The sequence below is a fragment of the Nerophis ophidion genome, linkage group LG08 (genome assembly GCF_033978795.1).
Source record: "Nerophis ophidion isolate RoL-2023_Sa linkage group LG08, RoL_Noph_v1.0, whole genome shotgun sequence".
NCBI lineage: Eukaryota > Metazoa > Chordata > Actinopteri > Syngnathiformes > Syngnathidae > Nerophis > Nerophis ophidion.
In genome coordinates this window covers 47,097,410-47,117,779 of record NC_084618.1, presented here as the reverse complement: position 1 = coordinate 47,117,779, position 20,370 = coordinate 47,097,410, and the positions used below count along the sequence as shown (strand labels likewise).

General features: G+C 40.0%; 1 protein-coding gene across 4 annotated transcripts in view; it reads left to right on the top strand.

Moving 5' to 3' along the window:
* Positions 1–20,370, top strand: part of mtr (5-methyltetrahydrofolate-homocysteine methyltransferase) — a 75,509-nt gene that overhangs the window by 30,551 nt on the left and 24,588 nt on the right. For all 4 annotated transcript variants that reach the window (XR_009807852.1, XR_009807853.1, XM_061908698.1 and 1 more), the window contains 8 exons: positions 7,222–7,407; positions 7,661–7,840; positions 9,897–10,013; positions 13,241–13,381; positions 13,555–13,644; positions 15,780–15,932; positions 18,063–18,170; positions 18,558–18,658. Coding sequence is in view for 2 of the 4 variants with exons in the window: in XM_061908698.1 (XP_061764682.1) it covers positions 7,222–7,407; positions 7,661–7,840; positions 9,897–10,013; positions 13,241–13,381; positions 13,555–13,644; positions 15,780–15,932; positions 18,063–18,170; positions 18,558–18,658 (1,076 nt within the window). In the remaining 2 variants the exon portion in view is untranslated. The remainder of the gene's footprint in view (positions 1–7,221; positions 7,408–7,660; positions 7,841–9,896; positions 10,014–13,240; positions 13,382–13,554; positions 13,645–15,779; positions 15,933–18,062; positions 18,171–18,557; positions 18,659–20,370) is intronic.

The window sequence follows — 20,370 nt, the reverse complement described above, 5'->3', positions numbered from 1 at the left end:
GCAGTGCACTGTTAACACCGTGTATGGTGCGGATGGTGTTCTGCTGATCTCGACTGCGGATGTTGTGGATCGGTGGAGGGAATACTTCGAAGACCTCCTCAATCCTACCAACACGTCTTCCTATGAGGAAGCAGTGCCTGGGGAATCTGTGGTGGGCTCTCCTATTTCTGGGGCTGAGGTTGCCAAGGTAGTTAAAAATCTCCTCGGTGGTAAGGTGAAGGGGGTGGATGAGATCCGCCCGGAGTTTCTTAAGGCTCTGGATGCTGTGGGGCTGTCTTGGTTGACAAGACTCTGCAACCTCGTGTGGACATTGGGGGCGGTACCTCTGGATTGGCAGACCGGGGTGGTGGTTCCTCTCTTTAAGAAGGGGAACCGGAGGGTGTGTTCCAACTATCGTGGGATCACACTCCTCAGCCTTCCCGGTAAGGTCTATTCAGGTGTACTGGAGAGGAGGTTACTCTGGATAGTCGAACCTCGGACTCAGGAGGAACAGTATGGTTTTCGTCCTGTTTGTGGAACTGTGGACCAGCTCTATACTCTTGGCAAGATCCTTGAGGGTGCATTGGAGTTTGCCCAACCAATCTACATGTGCCTTGTTAACTTGGGGAAAGCATTCGGCCTTGTCTTGTAGGGAGTGCTCAGAGAGTATGGGGTAACGGATTATCTGATCGTGGCGGTCCGCTCCCTGTTTGATCAGTGTCAGAGCTTGGTCCGCATTGGCGGCAACAAGTCGGACCCGTTTCCAGTGAGGGTTGAACTCCGCCAAGGCTGCCCTTTGTTACTGATTATGTTCATAACTTTTATGGACATAATTTCAAGGCGCAGTCAGGGCGGCTGCAGGATTAGGTCTCTGCTTTTTGCAGATGATGTGGTCCTGATGGCTTCATCTGGCCAAGATCTTCAGCTCTCACTGGATCAGTTTGCAACCGAGTGCAAAGCGACTGGGATGAGAATCAGCACCTCTAAGTCAGAGTCCATGGTTCTCGCCCGGAAAATGGTGGAGTGCCATCTCCGGGTGGGGGAGAAGATCTTTCCCCAAGTGGAGGACTTGAAGTACCTCCAAGTCTTATACACGAATGAGGGAAGAGTACATTGTGAGGTCGACAGGCGGATTGGTGCGGCGTCTTCAGTAATGCGGATGCTGTATCGATCCGTTGTGGTGAAGAAGGAGCTGAGCCGGAAGGCAAAGCTCTCTATTTACCGGTCGATCTACGTTCCCATCCTCACCTATGGTCATGAGCTTTGGGGTATGACCAAAAGGACAAGCTCACGAGTACGAGCGGCTGAAGTGAGCTTCCTCCGCCAGGTGGCGGGCTCTCCCTTAGAGATAGGGTGAGAAGCTCTGTCATCCGGGAGAAGCTCAAAGTAAAGCCGCCACTCCTCCACATCGAGTAGAGCCAGATGAGGTGGTTCGGGCATCTAATCAGGATGCCACCTGAACGCCTCCCTAGGGAGGTGTTTCGTGCACGTCCGACCGGTAGGAGGCCACGGTCAAGACCCAGGACACGTTGGAAGACTATGTCTCCCGGCATGCCTGGGAACGCCTCGGGATCCCCCGGGAGGAGCTGGACGAAGTGGCTGGGGAGAGGGAAGTCTGGGCTTCCCTGCTTAGGCTGCTGCCCCTGCGACCCGACTTCGGATAAGCGGAAGATGAATGGTTGGTTGGTTTGAGAGGAATAGTTATTTTGTGTCTATATTAAAATTTTTAGATCTTTGAGTTCAACTCATGAAAAATGGGAGCAAAAAGAAAAGTGTTGTATTTATATTTGTGCATATTCCTGTTTCGATGAAAAAATTATCATAATCCTCACACAGGTAGTTAAAAACAAAAAAGTTGGTACAAACAAGCGTCTTTTTTATGTCTTTCTTGCAATCCCCAGGTCTAAGTTGAATGTCAAAGTTGACCAACTTCTCACTTTATGCCCACATTTTTCTACTATACAAGTCAGAGGCATGATTTGTAACTGTTGACTCAGAGGCGATGCAGCAGCTCACCGGTTCAGTATGTCAATAGCTGCATAAGCGAGTTACCTCTCTGTGATCACAGCGCTGCTAAAAGCAGTTCCTCTGTGTTCGCTCTTATAGTTAAAATATCGCTAAAACTTGGTTAATAAGCAGGTCACAACAAGTAAATGGAGTATCGTTGACAGTTTTTGGGTATTTTTCGTAGGGCTTATGGGCACCAAAAATGACTTCCATTAGTTTTATTGTTAGCCACCTCTTGCCATATATTAAAATTTAGAATGCATAGAAAAAAGAAAAACATACTGTGGGGCAAAAAAGTATTTAGTCAGCCACCGATTGTGCAAGTTATCCCATTTGAAATGATGACAGAGGTCTGTAATTTTCATCATAGGTACACTTCAACTGTGAGAGACAGAATGTGGAAAAAAAAAATCCAGGAATTCACGTTGTAAGAATTTTAAATAATTTATTTGTAAATTATGGAGGAAAATAAGTATTTGGTCAATAACAAAAATTCAACTCAGTACTTTGTAATATAACCTTTGTTGGTAATAACAGAGGTCAAACGATTACTGTAGGTCTTTACCAGGTTTGCACACACAGTAGCTGGTATTTTGGCCCATTCCTCTATGCAGAGCTTCTCGAGAGCAGTGATGTTTTGGGGCTGTCGCCGAGCAACACAGACTTTCAACTCCCTCCACAGATTTTCAATGGGGTTGAGGTCTGGAGACTGGCTAGGCCACTCCAGGACTTTCACATGCTTCTTACGGAGCCACTCCTTCGTTGTCTGGGCGGTGTGTTTGGGATCATTGTCATGCTGGAAGACCCAGCCACGTTTCATCTTCAAAGCTCTCACTGATGGAAGGAGGTTTTGGCTCAAAATCTCACGATACATGGCCCCATTCATTCTTTCCTTAACACGGATCAGTCGTCCTGTCCCCTTAGCAGAAAAACAGCCCCAAAGCATGATGTTTCCACCCCCATGCTTCACGGTAGGTGTGGTGTTCTTGGGATACAACTCAGTATTCTTCTTCCTCACAACACGAGGAGTTGAGTTTATACCAAAAAGTTCTACTTTGGTTTCATCTTACCACATGACATTCTCCCAATCCTCTGCTGTATCACCCATATGCTCTCTGGCAAACTTCAGACGGGCCTGGACATGCACTGGCTTAAGCAGGGGGACACGTCTGGCACTGCAGGATTTGATTCCCTGTCAGCGTAGTGTGTTACTGATGGTAACCTTTGTTACTTTGGTCCCAGCTCTCTGCAGGTCATTCACCAGGTCCCCCCGTGTGGTTCTGGGATTTTTGCTCACCGTTCTCATGATCATTTTGACCCCAAGAGAGGAGATCTTGCATGGAGCCCCAGATTGAGGGAGATTATCAGTGGTCTTGTATGTGTTCCATTTTCTGATAATTGCTCCCACATTTGATTTTTTTCACACAAAGCTGCTTGCCTATTGTAGATTCACTCTTCCCAGTCTGGTGCAGGTCTACAATTATTTTCCTGGTGTCTTTCGACAGCTCTTTGGTCTTGGCCATAGTAGAGTTTGGAGTCTGACTGTTTGAGGCTGTGGACAGGTGTCTTTTATACGGATAACGAGTTCAAACAGGTTCCATCAATACAGGTAAGGAGTGGAGGACAGAAGAGCTTCTTAAAGAAGAAGTTACAGGTCTGTGAGAGCCAGAGATATTCCTTGTTTGAAGTGACGAAATACTTATTTTCCACCATAATTTACAAATAAATTATTTAAAATTCCTACAATATGAATTCCGGGATTTTTTTTTCTTATTCTGTCTCTCACAGTTGAAGTGTACACATGATGAAAATTGCAGACCTCTGTCATCATTTTAAGTGGGACAACTTGCACCATCGGTGGCTGACTAAATATTTTTTTGCCCCACTGTATACGTTCTTGTCTTGCATAGCGATTGTGAAAAAAGTGAAGTTCCCCTTTAAATGCCCTGGGAAAATTCAATTACCAGGATAAAAAGGCCTTTTTCCACTAAAAGTTCAGCAACTTTGAGTTCATGGAACCTTTAGCTCCTGGAACTAAAGGTTTGTGTAGAAGTGTGTGGTTAGTGTTTCCACCGCATTTCACAGTTCGGGGTAGTTTATACAAATCAGGCTGATGACATAAGGAGGTGCGGTTTAGTATATTTCTACATTGACTCTACGTAAACAGACAACATTAGGTCATATTTATTTTACAAAGTAAGTAATTAAGTACATGAAATAGAAGACAATAATATACAAACATATAAATATACATTATACAAAACAATAGGGTTTAAAAACAAAGTGTACTGGATTTTGTATTAAAAAGTTAGGCTATTGTCCGCGGTGTCCAACAGTCAGACAGTCGTTCCCTCAGTAAATGATAAATTCATGAAGGTCAGGCCATTCCTTTTTCCATTCAGCTGTAGATAACAATATATAAATAAAAATGTCACTGCTTGTCTTACGGCGACAACATAAACGCATCATATTGGTGAAACGGTAAATGGTAAATGGGTTGTACTTGTATAGTGCTTTTCCACCTCTTTTTTTAAGGAGCCCAAAGCGCTTTGACAGTATTTCCACAATCGCCCAATCACACACACACACATTCACACACTGATGGTGGAAGCTGCCATGCAAGGCGCTCACCAGGGCCCATCAGGAGCAAGGGTGAAGTGTCTTGCCCAAGGACACAACGGACGTGACTAGGAAGGTAGAAGGTGGGGATTGAACCAGTAACCCTCAGATTGGTGGCACAGCCACTATACCAACTTCGCCACGCTGTCCCCATTTAGCGTTTGCCTATTGGTATTGGCATTCAGTTAACTCGGATTGAGACAAATAATTATACAAATGGCGTGTCACTGACTACTTTTACAGCATGTAAGAAAGCTATGAGTGAATATTTGATAAGAGCTTTATGTATTGAAATAAAGTTTGTACAAATGAATAAGCAGTATGAAACTGCATACTAATTTAAAGACTAGTGCTGAGTAAAAACAAGTTCCTTTTCTTCTTCTTTCTCTCCGTTGTCAAGTATGTTGTAATAGAAATACACAAGAAATTATACATAAATAGGTTGTCCTTGCATACTAAAATGGTGGCTAAAACTTTGTATACACAGTTTTAATTGCCCCAACTGTGTTCAACTAACCAGCGTTTGACACCACAGCCCGCCCCTCTAAGGTTCCCAGCAACCGCCGGAAGTCCTACCTCGCTACTAGGAACTAAACATAGTTCCTGAAGAACTAAATCTACCCGGGTAGTTTTTGGTGGAAACACGGAGGGGTACTTCACTTAGGTAAATGGGATCGTTTCCTGTTGAAGTTCCTGTGGTGGAAATAGGCCAAATGAAAAGATGTACAGGCATATTCCACCTTGCAGCCCCATTGCCAGTCTCCACTGAACAATACAGGGCATACTGCTAACAGGAAACTGAAACTTTGAGGAAGATTTTCAAACTCTGGCTTCTCCTTGACAATATTGCATTTGATAGCCATGGCTCGTCGCTAGCCAAAGGCTGAGCAGCAATGTATCTTTTTGCAAAGTAGACGCGTGATTATATCGCAGAGCAGTTATGCTTCCTGTCTTTCACTAAATGACTTCCATGTGGGATGGCTTTTTACCATACTTAACTTTTGTTCTATTTAACCAGGAAACAAAATTAGGGAGTCCTGACCAAGAGGCAGTAAAGTTTCGCACAAAGTTACAACAATGCAGTTACATAAGAAAGCACAGATTAATTTAAACAAGTGCACATTATTAAGGCCTTAACTAATGCTAATGAGGGAACCATCAACTAAGACGCCATGGTGTTTATATTTATGTACCACCTCTATGACATTCCTTCTTCGAGTGAACACTGCTGGAATAGTTTGGGGATTCCTAAAATTTGAAAACAAGGTATTCAACATAAGCTTAGTTTTGTCAGTATTAGGAACAAGCTTTAACCGTAGAAGTAAATACTGGATTGTGACAAAACAGAGGTAAACGCAGAGTTGAGTAGTAACACGCTATATTTACCCCATTACATTTACTTATTTGTACTTTTCAGAGTAATTTTAAGGCAACATAAAAAAAAACGTTACTTTTACTCCATTACATTAAGTTTCATTCTGATTGTTACATTTATTTATATCTTAATTATTTATCATATAATGATTAAGGCCTGGGCAAGAGATAGCAGTAAATAATAGTGTCATCTGCATAAAAATGAATACTAGCATCAGACACATTTGACCCAAATCATTAATGTACATAATGAATAACAGGTGCCCAAAAACAGAGCCCTTTGACACACCTTTGTGGACAACAACAAAGTCCTACACAACAGCATGTTCTGACAAACCAAGGCTAAAAAGACAGTTTTTTAAAACGGCATGTTCGATAATAACCAATGTTTTTTTACAGATCGAAGGTTTCGTACTAAAAAATTAGATAATGAATAATATACTGTTACAACTCTGATGATTACAGTCTTATGAGTCTCAACAAAACATGGACTTATGATTGATATTTAAACTAATAACCACAAATGTAAATCAAACTAAAGGGAAGCATTTTCTCTAGAAAATGCTTGTATTGCCATGTTTAGTGTTATACCGTCTTAATAGTGGTGCACTATCAGACTGTACAGTCAGCCAACTCAGCAAATGTCAGACATTGTCTGTATATGTGTAAAATTTATTGGCAAATGAAGGCAAGTCAGTTGAGGAGGTTAGATATTTTTGCATCTAAAAATGGGACTTTTTGGGGCGGTACAAGTACAACCCATTCATTTATTTATTTATTGCTTGGTTAGTAGAGTGGCCGTGCCAGCAACTTGAGGGTTCCAGGTTCAATCCCCGCCTCCGCCATCCTAGTCACTGCCGTTGTGTCCTTGGGCAAGACACTTTTATCCGCCTGCTCCCAGTGCCACCCACACTGGTTTAAATGTAACTTAGATATTGGGTTTCACTATGTAAAAGCGCTTTGAGTCACTAGAGAAAAAGCGCTATTGAAATATAATTCACTTCACTTTGGACAAAGCGAAGGGTTAATAAAAAAAAAATCAGAATCAGCTTCATTGGCCAAGTATGTTTAACACACAACAAATTTGACTTGATAGACTGTGCTCTGTTTGTTTAATGTACCATAAATATTAACAATGCTATGATAACCGTAATGTTTTTGTTTGCAGTAAAAACAAAAACCTGCTCAGTCGATAAGAGGGATATTGTCTTTTTTCAACCATCTTTTTTTTTTTATCCTTAGGTTCCCTTGTGTATTGACTCGTCTAACTTCTCAGTCATTGAAGCTGGACTGAAATGTTGTCAGGGCAAATGTATAGTCAACAGTATCAGTTTGAAAGAAGGTGAGGAGGAGTTTCTTCAAAGAGCTGCAACTGTAAAGCGCTACGGAGCTGCTGTGGTTGTCATGGCCTTTGATGAGGAAGGCCAGGTGAGAAAAAAAAAACTTGCATATACTTTCTGACATACAGTACATAAACACTTTGGAATCAGTACATTGCCCTCAGTTAATTTATTTTGCTCCTTTCCTGAAATGTTGTACTCAACAAAACCATATAATTTTATATTTGGTGACATGATATTAGTCTTTAGTAAAATATGTAGCCCGAGAAGTCCGCTGAAGCAAACCCAGGCACACAAAAGTAACGAACAAGTTGACTAAGTGTTTGTGTCTTGCTCTCCAGGCCACGGATACTGACCGCAAGGTGGAAATCTGCACCCGAGCATACAACCTGCTTGTTAGCCAAGTTGGATTTGACCCCAGTGACATCATTTTTGACCCCAATATCCTGACTGTTGGCACCGGTATGGAAGAACACAATGAGTATGCGGTCAACTTCATTAAGGCCACAAAAGTCATCAAGGTATGTTCCTCTGTGCAAGTAAATTCCAATTATTAAGGAAATGAGGAGGAACATTATAACTGCATGCATACAAATTACTAAAATCAAAATCAGAAGGAATACGGTCACCTGATCTCAACCAGCATGTTTTTTTAACTTACTGAAGACAAAAGTGAAGACTGCAAAATCCATAAAAAGCAGTAATAAAAGTGGTTGCAGGAAACACAAAGCATCTTCATGGAGTAAATTCATGTCCATTTTCTCCAAATCAGTCATTGACTGCAATCCTACAGATCATACAAACGCCGTTTCCATATGAGTTGGGAAATTGTGTTGGATGTAAATATAAACGGAATAGAAGGATTTGCAAATCCTTTTCAACCCATATTCAATTGAATGCACTACAAAGACAAGATATTTGATGTTCAAACTCATGAACTAATTTTTTTTGTTGCATATAATTTAGAATTTCCTGGCTGCAACACGTGCCAAAGTAGTTGGGAAAGGGCATGTTCACCACTGTGTTACATCACCTTTTCTTTTAACAACACTCAGTAAATGTTTGGTAACTGAGGAAACTAATTGTTAAAGCTTTGAAATTGGAATTCTTTCCCATTCTTGTTTTATGTAGAGCTTCAGTCGTTCAACAGTCCGGGGTCTCCGTTGTCGTATTTTACGCTTCATAATGTGCCACACATTTTCAATGGGAGAAAGGTCTGGACTGCAGGGGGGCCAGGAAAGTACCCGCACTCTTTTTTTACTTAGCCACGCTGTTGTAATGTGGCTTGGCATTGTCTTGCTGAAATAAGCAGGGGCGTCCATGAAAAAGACCGCGCTTAGATGGCAGCGTATGTTGTTCCAAAACCTCTATGTACCTTTCAGCATTGTTGGTGCCTTCACAGATGTATAAGTTACCCATGCCTTGGGCACTAATGCAACCTCATGCCATCACAGATGCTGGCTTTTGAACTTTGCGTCGATAACAGTCCAGGTGGTTCGATTCCCCTTTGGTCCGGATGACACGATGTCGAACATTTCCAAAAACAATTTGAAATGTGGACTCGTCAGACCACTGAACACTTTTCCACTTTGCATCAGTCCATCTTAGATGATCTCGGGCCCAGAGAATCTGGTGCCGTTTCTGGATGTTGTTGATAAATGGCTTTCGCTTTGCATAGTAGAGCTTTAACTTGTACTTACAGATGTAGCGACGGACTGTATTTAGTGACAGTGGTTTTCTGAAGTGTTCCTGAGCCCATGTGGTGATATCCTTCTATACATTGTTGTCGGTTTTTGATACAGTGCCGTCTGAGGGATCGAAGGTCACACAATAATTCAGTGTTGGTTTCCGGCCATGCCGCTTACGTGGAGTGATTTTTCCAGATTCTCTGAACCTTTTGATGATATTATGGATCGTAGATGTTGAAATCCCTAAATTTCTTGCAATTGCTCACGCAGTTGTGGACAAAGGGGTGTACCTCGCCCTATCCTTTCTTGTGAAAGACTGAGAATTTTTGGGAAGCTGTTTTATACCCAATCATGGCACCCACCTGTTCCCAATTAGCCCTGCACACTTGTGGGATGTTCCAAATAAGTGTTTGATGAGCATTCCTCAACTTTATCAGTATTTATTGCCACCTTTCCCAACTTCTTTGCCACGTGTTGCTGGCATGAAATTCTTAAGTTAATGATTATTTGCACCAAAAAAAAATGTTTACCAGTTTGAATATCAAATATGTTGTCTTTGTAGCATATTCAACTGAATATGGGTTGAAAATGATTTGCAAATCATTGTATTCCGCTTACATTTACATCTAACACAATTTCCCAACTCATATGGAAACGGGGTTTGTATTTGCAATTAAGTATATACAGTGCATGCACCAAACAATACAGGGTTCCGGAAATGTGAGGTACATGGGACTGATAGTGTTGTGAAATACTTTTAAGTTAAAAATGTCTTTCTATCAATTTTTTATTTCAAATCCATTGTGGTATGATATAAAGCCAAAATCTTTGAAATTGTGTCACTCTCCAAATACTTCTGGAGCTAATTGTATACTGTGCATATGTACAGGAGACGTTACCAAGGGCTAGGGTGAGTGGAGGTCTGTCCAACCTGTCTTTCTCCTTCAGAGGAATGGAAGTCATCAGAGAAGCTATGCATGGAGCATTTCTCTACCATGCTATCAAGGTAAACACTGGCACTTATTGCTATTTATGAACCAAAACGCGGAGTGGGTCAGACCCAAAAATAATGAAGATGAAATGGTAGAGTATAATTTCCTTGTTCGTTGCAAAGTAACTCACGTAAGGCGTAATTCTGTTACTAACTAAAGTACCTTTTTGGAAAGTACAAAACACAAAACTTTTGGATTTGCAAATCCTTTTCAATCTATATTCAAATGAATAGACTGCAAAGACAAGATATTTAATGTCTAAAGGCAGGCCAGTCTAGTACCCACACTCTTTTACTATGAAGCCATGCTGTTATAACACATGGCTTGGCATTGTCTTGCTGAAATAAGCAGGGGCGTCCATGATAACGTTGCTTGGATGGCAACATATGTTGCTTTCAAAACCTGTATGGACCTTTCAGCATTAATGGTGCCTTTACAGATGTGTAAGTTACCCATGCCTAGGGCACTAATACACCCCCATAACATCACAGATGCTGGATTTTGAACTTTGCGCCTAAAAGAATCCGGATGGTTCTTTTCCTCTTTGTTCTCATTTTAGATGAGCTCAGGGGCCAGCGAAGCCAGCAGCGTTTCTGGGTGTTGTCGATAAATGGCTTTCGCTTTGCATAGTAGAGTTTTAACTTGCACTTACAGATGTAGCGACGAACTGTAGTTACTGAAAGTGGTTTTCTGAAGTGTTCCGTAGCCCATATGGTGATATCCTTTACACACTGATGTTGCTTTTTGATGCAGTACTACCTGAGGGTTCAAAGGTCCGTAATATCATCGCTTACGTGCAGTGATTTCTCAAGATTCTCTGACCCTTTTGATGATATTACAGACCCTAGATCAGGGGTCACCAACGCGGTGCCCGCGGGCACCAGGTAGCCCATAAGGACCAGATGAGTAGCCCGCTGGCCTGTTCTAAAAATAGCTCAAATAGCAGCACTTCCCAGTGAGCTGCCTCTGTTTTTTAAATTTTATTTATGTACTAGAAAGCTGGTCTCGCTTTGCTCAACATTTTTAATTCTAAGACAAAACTCAAATACAATTTGAAAATCCAACAAAATATTTTAAAGACTTGGTTTTCACTTGTTTAAATGAAGTTAATTTATTTTTTTACTTTGCTTCTTATAACTTTCAGAAAGACAATTTTAGAGAAAAAATACAACCTTAAAAATGATTTTAGGATTTTTAAACACATATACCCTTTTAACTTTTTAAATTCCTTCCTCTTCTTTCCTGACAATTTAAAATTTAAAGCCCACCAGGCTGCACCAAACTTTTGGTACCTTGTTGACACAGAAAAGTACAGTGGTGTATGCGCAGCAGCTATGAAGGTTGCAAGCCTGTTTGGTTCAACTTATCTATGTGAATTAGCCTTTTCTGACATGAACTTCATCAAGAACAAACACAGAACACGCCTCACTGATGCACATCTGCAAGACTCACTCAGAGTTGCAGTGTCAAGTTACACACCAGAGTACAACACACTAGTTAACAGCAATGCCAGGCTTCCCACTAACTGACAAAGAAACAGATAACAGATTTGGTGTCCAGTTCAAAGTGTGACATGATTTATTTAAAAATTTGAGAGTTGACTTTTGTATTTTACATGAGTAATTATTTGTACAAACATGGTGCAAAGTAATTCATGATTTGTTAAAAAATGCTAGTGGCTAGCTAGTTAAAATGGGATATTGTGATTTCACAAGACTGTCTTAGAAGTGATCATTTGAAAATGTTCAATTTGAAAAATGTGCTCTTAGATAAAATATAAAAATAAAGTATTACATATTGATATTTATCTTTTTCTATATATATTTATTGTAAGATAAATATCCTTAATTATTAATAATAAAATATTGTTACAGGTAAATTGAGCAAATTGGCTATTTCTGGCAATTGATTTAAGTGTGTATCAAACTGGTAGCCCTTCGCATTAATCAGTACCCAAGAAGTAGCTCTTGGTTACAAAAAGGTTGGTGACCCCTGCCCTAGATGGTGAAATTCCTTAATTCCTTGCAATAGCTCGTTGAGAAATGTTGTTCTTAAATTGTTCGACAATTTGCTCACACATTTGTTCACAAAGTGGTGACCCTTGCCCCATCCTTGTTTGTGAATGACTGAGCATTTCATGGAAGCTGCTTTTATACCCAATCATGGCACCCACCTGTTCTCAATTAATAAACTTCACAAGTTTTGGGTTTTGTACATTAACTCAAATAACTAAAGTATCAAAAGTATCGCTTTTTTGATTCAAGCATCGACATTATAGCATAAAGATTTGGTATCGGCGGTACCAATGTTTTAGTATCGATTTGCACATCATTGGTAAGCGCACGTCAAAGAGGACCAGCCGGCAGAGGAGGAACGCCGTACCGCCTCAACATGAGCGGTTTGAGGGCTATATACTTGTTCTGTCGTCAGTGGCGTGCACAACAACTTTATGGCCCACCTTATTGTTTGCTGGCCAAGAGATGCGACGACCAGGAAGTATTTGGTGTTGTCGTCAGCTATTCCTCCCTCGTTGAAGAGGCCTTTGGCCTGATCGAGTGTTCGGCGAACACTCCGGTTCTGCTACAAAACTCACCGTGGGTTGCGTGAGTTGGTTTGCTATGGCGAAAACAGAGGACTGTAGTACGCGTGCAGGAACGTGCTTGTCTGGGTCACCAATGTGGCAAATGCAAGGAAAACACTGTTGCTATTTCTTTCTAGTCTTTATTCAAAGACAGCCAGCATGAGATTGCTCTTTAGGAAGTGCTTAAAGGTCCCTCTATATTTCACCTGAAACAATTAAGTCACGCCCCCACCTCAGGACTACTGGGTGTGAGACAGGGGTCTTGTTTACCGCCACAATATAGACATTTTCACGTGTTGCCTTTTATTATAAGGCTTATATGAGGCTTTTGATATTTTGCACTCCGTACAGAATTGTTTTTTTTTGTTTTTTGTTCCAGGATGGCTCTTTCAACATTTTAGGTTGCCGACCTCTGATTTAGCCATATACAATTGATTGATAGTAAATTGCTTCATCCCAAAAATGCGCAAATTCTGCGAAGCTATGTAAATTTATGAGCACGGTTGCACAGTCATTTTGGCAATCCCTAAAGCAAAATAACATTTCCCTTGCTGTATTTTGTGTCTTGCTCAAAGGCACATCAGCAGCAGTTATCAGAAAGCACTAATCACAATTGCCCAATCACAGTGACATGTTTCTCAACTTTTGTCTCTTTGTCAGGATGGTATGGATATGGGTATCGTGAATGCTGGGAATCTGCCTGTGTACGATGACATTGATAAGGAGCTGCTGATTTTGTGTGAAAACCTCATCTGGAACAAAGATGCTGATGCTACTGAGAAGCTTCTGGTCTATGCACAAGTACATTTTCTCTCTCTCCTACACACACACACACACACACACACACACACACACACACACACACACATACACACACACACACACACACACACACACAAAGTACCTGATCCTGCTTTCACTTGAATTTTCTTGATATTATGTAATGTGTGATTGTTGCCCTTTATTGTTTATAGAACTTTGTGAAAGGAGAAAAAAAGGTGATTCAAACAGACATATGGAGAGAAAAAAGTGTGGAAGAAAGGCTGGAGTACGCCCTCATCAAGGTAGAACTTTCTTTTCATTGTTTGGGGTTCCTATTACCTTAGATATTTTCCTAAAGTCGCACAAAAATTCAGAATTAGATTCACCATAATGTGCTCAATACCTGACAACCTCATTTTCACAAGCACCAGCGATTAATGCCTGGTTTACGTTTACTTTACATTTAGGATTTTTTCCAATTGAAAGACAAACCCGAAGAAGGAGCTTAAAGGCCTACTGAAACCCACTACTACCGACCGCGCAGTTTGATAGTTTATATATCAATGATGAAATCTTAACATTGCAACACATGCCAGTACGGCCGGTTTAGTTTACTGAAGTGCAATTTTAAATTTTGCGCGGAGGTATCATGCTAACGTGACGTCACGCAATGTAGAGGACATTTTGTTCCAGCACCGTTCACAGCTATAAGTCATCTCTTTTCATCGCACAATTCCACAGTATTTTAGACATCTGTGTTGCTGAATCTTTTGCAATTTGTTCAATGAATAATGGAGATGTCAAAGAAGAAAGCTGTAGGTGGGAAGCGGTGTATTGCGGCCGCCTTTAGCAACACAAACACAGCCGGTGTTTCATTGTTTACATTCCCGAAAGATGACGGTGAAGCTTTACTATGGAACAGAACGGTCAAGCGAACACGGTTGGATTGGACCACACACACAAAGTACAGTGTACTATGCAGCGATCATTTCGAAAGATCGTGTTTCAAAGAGGGTCCCTTGCGAAGGGCAGAGATGGGCATCGCCACCACCCGTCCACTGGTGCTGAAGAAAGGTGCGGGGCCGACCTTCAGGTTGTACAGGTACGACCATATAATCTCACTAAAACACTAGTAACACAATAAGCAGATTAGGGATTTTCCAGAATTATCCTAGTAAATTTGTCTGAATCGCTGCCACTGTATAGTCTTTATTTTTTTATATATATATTTTTTTTATTCCCTAACTCTCACTTTCTTTATCCACGAATCTTTAATCCTCGCTCAAATGAATGGGGAAATTGTCGCTTTCTCGGTCCGAATCGCTCTCGCTGCTGGTGACCATGATTTTAAACAATGTTCAGATGTGAGGAGCTCCACAACCCGTGATGTCACGCGCACATCGTCTACTACTTCCGGTACAGGCAAGGCTTTTTTATTAGCGACCAAAAGTTGCGAACTTAATCGTCGATGTTCTCTACTAAATCCTTTCAGCAAAAATATGGCAATATCGCGAAATGATCAAGTATGACACATAGAATGGACCTGCTATCCCCGTTTGAATAAGAAAATCTCGTTTCAGTAGGCTTTTAAATATGGCATCACTCTTTATTACCGTATTTTTAATACGGTAAGAGAGCACTTCGGTATATAAGCCGCACCCACTAAATTTTAGAACAAATAAATACATCGGAATAGAAGCCGCAGATACATACGTTGTGAAATTAGTTATTTCCACAGAAAAATTTGGTAAATGTTTACTTACATACCTTAATTGTTTTCAAAAGGTGTCTGTAACACGGCAGTAAAACGGCTGATCAAACAAAACAGACGTTATCGTCGTAGACCCATTTATTTCGGAAGATAGCTCTCCAATCTGCTAAACAAACTCAATAACGCCACGGTAAAGTTTTAGTAAATGTACGAAACTGAAACAAAACAAAAACAATGCTATTTTAAGACACTTGTAAATGTGTTAGCGTATTAGCTAATGCTAACAACGCTAATTTCATCACATCCAATAGTATGTACAAATATGCATGACAACATTCCTTCAGACATCTCACATTGGACGATTTAGTAAATAAGGATTGTATATTGTAAAAATTCCGTACGTTTTTTGAGGGCTGAATGAAAAATCCATATGAGTAAAAACGCTATGGACGGAATGGCACTTGTACTTCCGTTTCAAAGCTCTAAACAGAAGGATATACTGTAGACATTGACACCACAGCACCTGCAGTGAGCGAACTTGTCCAAAACATGGCGTCACAGCACAAACAATAACACACCTTTTCAGTTTCTTTGCTTGTGTTGAATGAAAACTATTTGCATATGGCTGTCAGCGAAGAAAAATCTTTATAGTCTGGAATTTAGAGAAAATACATTTATTACATATTTTGATTGTTGTTTTTGTATTCTATTACTTGGTGATTCCAGGGAATAGAAACATATGCGGTACAGGATGTGGAAGAATGTCGGTCACATGTTGATCGCTACACTAGTCCCCTTCAAATCATTGAAGGACCTTTGATGAATGGCATGAAAGTGGTTGGAGATCTTTTTGGAGCTGGCAAGATGTTCCTGCCACAGGTAAGACAACTCACATTGATTCTCTCCTGGTCTGAATGCCTTTATGTGCTTCCATATAGCTTACAAGATGTATCTTAATGAGTTTATTTTCTGTTTTGCTTTTTATGATACAATATCTCACAGAAGTGAGTGGAACCTTCACATTTCAGCAACTATTTTATAAAGCACTCCCACTTGCTTTAACAAAGCAAAACATTGGATAATTACTGCACGGGTGATTCTGTTTAGCTGGTAACAAGTCATGTAACCCCAAATGGTGCAGTTAATACATTGAAAATGGTCCTACAGTGCCTTTGAAAAACACTGGTACTTTTTTTTCCTCCAAATGCTGCCATGTGGCAGTGACGTACTGAGTTGATACGCATGTTGAGTGTGTTAACATGCGCACACACATTAGCACATACAAGCAGAAAGAGCATGGAAAAGAAGATAGCAAACAGGGCAATTATTCTGGTTAATAAAGAGAGTGCGTGAAGCGCAATATGGAGGTATTTGGGGTTCAAAACAAACGATAAAGGTGATGCTTTAAACATGGAAGCGCCGTTCTGCAAGCACAGCTTTAAAACATCCCTCGCCTAAGGTGGCAATACTTCAAACTAAGGTAAACATTTAAATGACAAGCATACAAACCTGCACAAGGAGTTTAAAGAGCAACAGGTAAGAATGTAGTTAACTAGCTCCCCTGCTGTGCCCATATAAATACTTATTAGCCCATCTAAGCTGGTAGGCTTGTTGACAAACATTAGCAAAGTCAACACCGCCCACGTAGCATAAACTAATGCAAAAGCAATGATTGCATTTTGTAACACATTTCCTCAATTTCATTTGTGTTTCATCTTAAAATAAAGCGTGCTTTACCAGCTACATGTCTTATCTGTGTACTTTTAGCCATGGTATTTATACTAACTATTGTATTTATATTAAAGCACAGAACAAGAGTGACAACCATAAATTATGAAGCATTTATTAAAATCTCAACAAAGCTTTCTGTTCTATTCCAACCTAATCCTAGATTATGGCATGCTATATGTAGTATGTAAAATTGTAAATTGTTCTTTAACTGCAATAAGAAAAGCCCAGTGTTGTTAATGTCTTCTGATTTGTATTTTAATCATCTTAAATTGTTCTTTGATTACAACTAGAAATGTATGTTTCATAAACCATAATATTTTCTGTTAAAATGAAGCCAATAATAACCTTTTTTGGTGGTGCCTTTTATTTTGAAAAGTATCAAAGTATCCGTATACGTTTTGGTACTGGTACCAAAATATTGTTATGTAATATTAACACTCTTTGAATGTTCGTGCAATTTGGCACAGTTATACACATGGCTGTGATAAAGGAGGGGATCTTGCTGCAAAGACAAATTGACAGTGAAACCTTCATCTTATGTGTGTCAACTAATTTGGACTGTCAGAAATAAAATATATTAGACATATCGTCTTTTCAGCAATGTCATTGTATAACTTTATAGCTTCAGGATGACTATAGGGGCAGATTACAACTAATTAAAATTTGTTTTGTTGCTTTTTTCTTTAATGGCGTTTCTTGTTTTTATTTAGTAAGAGCATTATTATACTATATCTCCCCCATGAAAAAGCGTCCTGCAATAGGCATTTTTGGGGGTATGGATCATTCCAGAAGCATGAATGCGCTGCACTGTTGTGATAGACTGCAGAGCATGCCGTCAGCATGCTAAAAATTGTTTCTGTTTATAGATTGCAATTCTATATTGCAGAAAAAATGTTACACATCATACAAGTATGCTGCTTGTTCAACAACATTGCACAGAGGCTGGAGAGCATAAGTATTTCCATGGGCACATAAGGCTGCTAATGCATGCAAAATTCTCATTAAAATAGGGCGTTCTGCACCACTTTTGCACTTATCAATTGTCAAAGTCTTAATATTTAGCGTGGGGTATTTGTATCTTAGTAGATCAGGCCTTTCGCGTACACATTTAGATTTACTGTTCTCTGGAAAGGCTCCACGCAGTCACGAGAAGACGACCCCAAAAGAGACAATCGGTAGAAAATGGATGGATGGATGGATGGAAAGGCTCCTTTCTTCGGTCTTCAATCGCACTGTTTATATATTTAAATGGCTTGTATAACCTCCTTGTTTTTGCAGGTTATTAAATCAGCTCGTGTCATGAAGAAGGCAGTGGGCCATTTACTTCCATTTATAGAGAAAGAGAAACAGGAGAAGATGGCTTTGTCCGGGTCAACTGACGACATAGTAAGTACGTGTTAAATACAGGTATCTTATACAATAAAAAAATTGTTTTTTGTTTAGTTTTTTTGTGACAAATTAATGACACCAGATTAACACCAAAGATATGCATGTAACAAATTAGGCTTGACATGCTTGAAGCTTGACAACAGCGAGTAATTAAAAAATGTTTTTTGATCTCCCTTTCTAAAGGTTTTAATCAAACAGCATCATCAAAATAAATAAGAATACACTTTAATATTTATGAAAGTTCAGAACAAAGTGAAACTAAGAATAATGATAAAACAGCATAAACAATCAGGTTAAAAAAAAGAAATGCATTTTACTTGGATGTTTTTGTTTACTTGGATGTTTTTGTTGGCTCACTTGAGATGTAACGTTCTTTGCCTGCAGAATACTTATCAAGGCACCATAGTTCTGGCCACAGTGAAGGGAGATGTCCATGATATTGGCAAGAATATTGTTGGTGTCGTGCTGGGTTGCAACAATTTCCGGTAAAGTAGTTTATTCAGAATTTACATTAAAAAACATTACACATCATTGCAAAATACTTCTGTTTAACATTGGCTCCACTTTATTGTCACTTGGCAGTTTTGTTACCAGTGCCGCCCTGGCTAAATTGGGGCCTTAAGCATAATTTTATTTCGAGTCCCCCACCATTAAATTTTTTTACCCTTTAATTGATCCAGAAGAACTGTTATACTTGAATGAAGCTTTAGTTTAATTTGATAAATGTTTTGACAACAAATTAATGGGAAATAGATTGTTTGATAATATTATTTGTGCAAAATTTTGAGTTTAACATCATTAAAACATACATTTTGAATCCATTCTAATGCAATTTCATCTAGGATTCCAACTCAGTGCCACTGCCTTTCAAGACAAGCACTAAAGCATTGTTTCACAGGAGCATGGGGAACTATTTAAATATCTTCATATCAGTGGTAAAAAAAAAAAGGTAAATGGTTGTACTTGTATAGATCTTTTCTACCCCTTTTTAAGGAGCCCAAAGCGCTTTGACAGTATTTCCACATATGCTTGCATGTTCGAAATAAACTCAAACTCAAACATTCACCCATTCACACACATTCACACACTGATGGCGGGAGCTGCCATGCAAGGCGCTAACCAGGGCCCATCAGGAAGAAGGGTCAAGTGTCTTGCCCAAGTAGACAAGGGACGTGACTAGGATGGTAGAAGGTGGGGATTGAACCAGTAACCCTCGATTGCTGGCACGGCCACTCTCCCAACTTCGCCATGCCGTTCCTGTGGCAGAGCAAGAAGGCGCTAGGGATAAGTTAGCGGTAAAATTTCATATGAAGCGCACTGTCCTTCATTGACATTTTTACATGCGCTTCTTCACACAAAATGGGTCCCCCCAGATCGTACTCCCCTGCGTATAGGGAGGGGCGACCCTACTTTTCACCACGTGTGTCTCTCTACCACAGCTTCAATGACTGTTACAATTCATTCCACAAAGTCCTGGTTTTCATTTCCTCCTCATGTGCCGTTAAAGTTGAAACTGAAAAATTATTTTAATTATATGTTCAAATCAGGAAAAAGGATGGCCGTGATAAAATATCATTGTCATGTCATTAGAAAGAAATGGGCACGAAAATTATATCCTGGGACCCGCAAGTGAAAACGCATCATGATATAAAACGTGTTCAACTAGAATATACATTTTTTATGTCTGTATATTGTTTTACAATAAAATATTTCAGTGCCACTGCTTGCTTTTTTTGTCAACACGTATTTTACGTACGTCTGTTTATGAATAGAGCGACCGAGAACAAAAATAACTTTCCAGAAATCTTCTATAAAGAAGAAACAAAATAATTTAAAAGTATTGCCTAAACTATCCTATTATACGTTATATGCAAATATAATGACAATAAAGTCCATTCTATTCTAGTCTATTCTATTCTATTCTATATCATTACAAAAAGTACGACATTATGAATGGATCATGATGGTACTCTAAACATTTGACAATGGAAACTCGGGTTAGTGCATCTGCCTCACAATACAAAGGTCCTGGTAGTCTTGAGTTCAATCCTGGGCTCGTGATCTTTCTGTGTGGAGTTTGCATGTTCTCCCCGTGACTGCGTGGGTTCCCTCCTTGTACTCCGGCTTCCTCCCACCTTCAAAGACATGCATCTGGGGATAGGTTGATTGGCAACACTAAATTGGCCCTAGTGCAGGT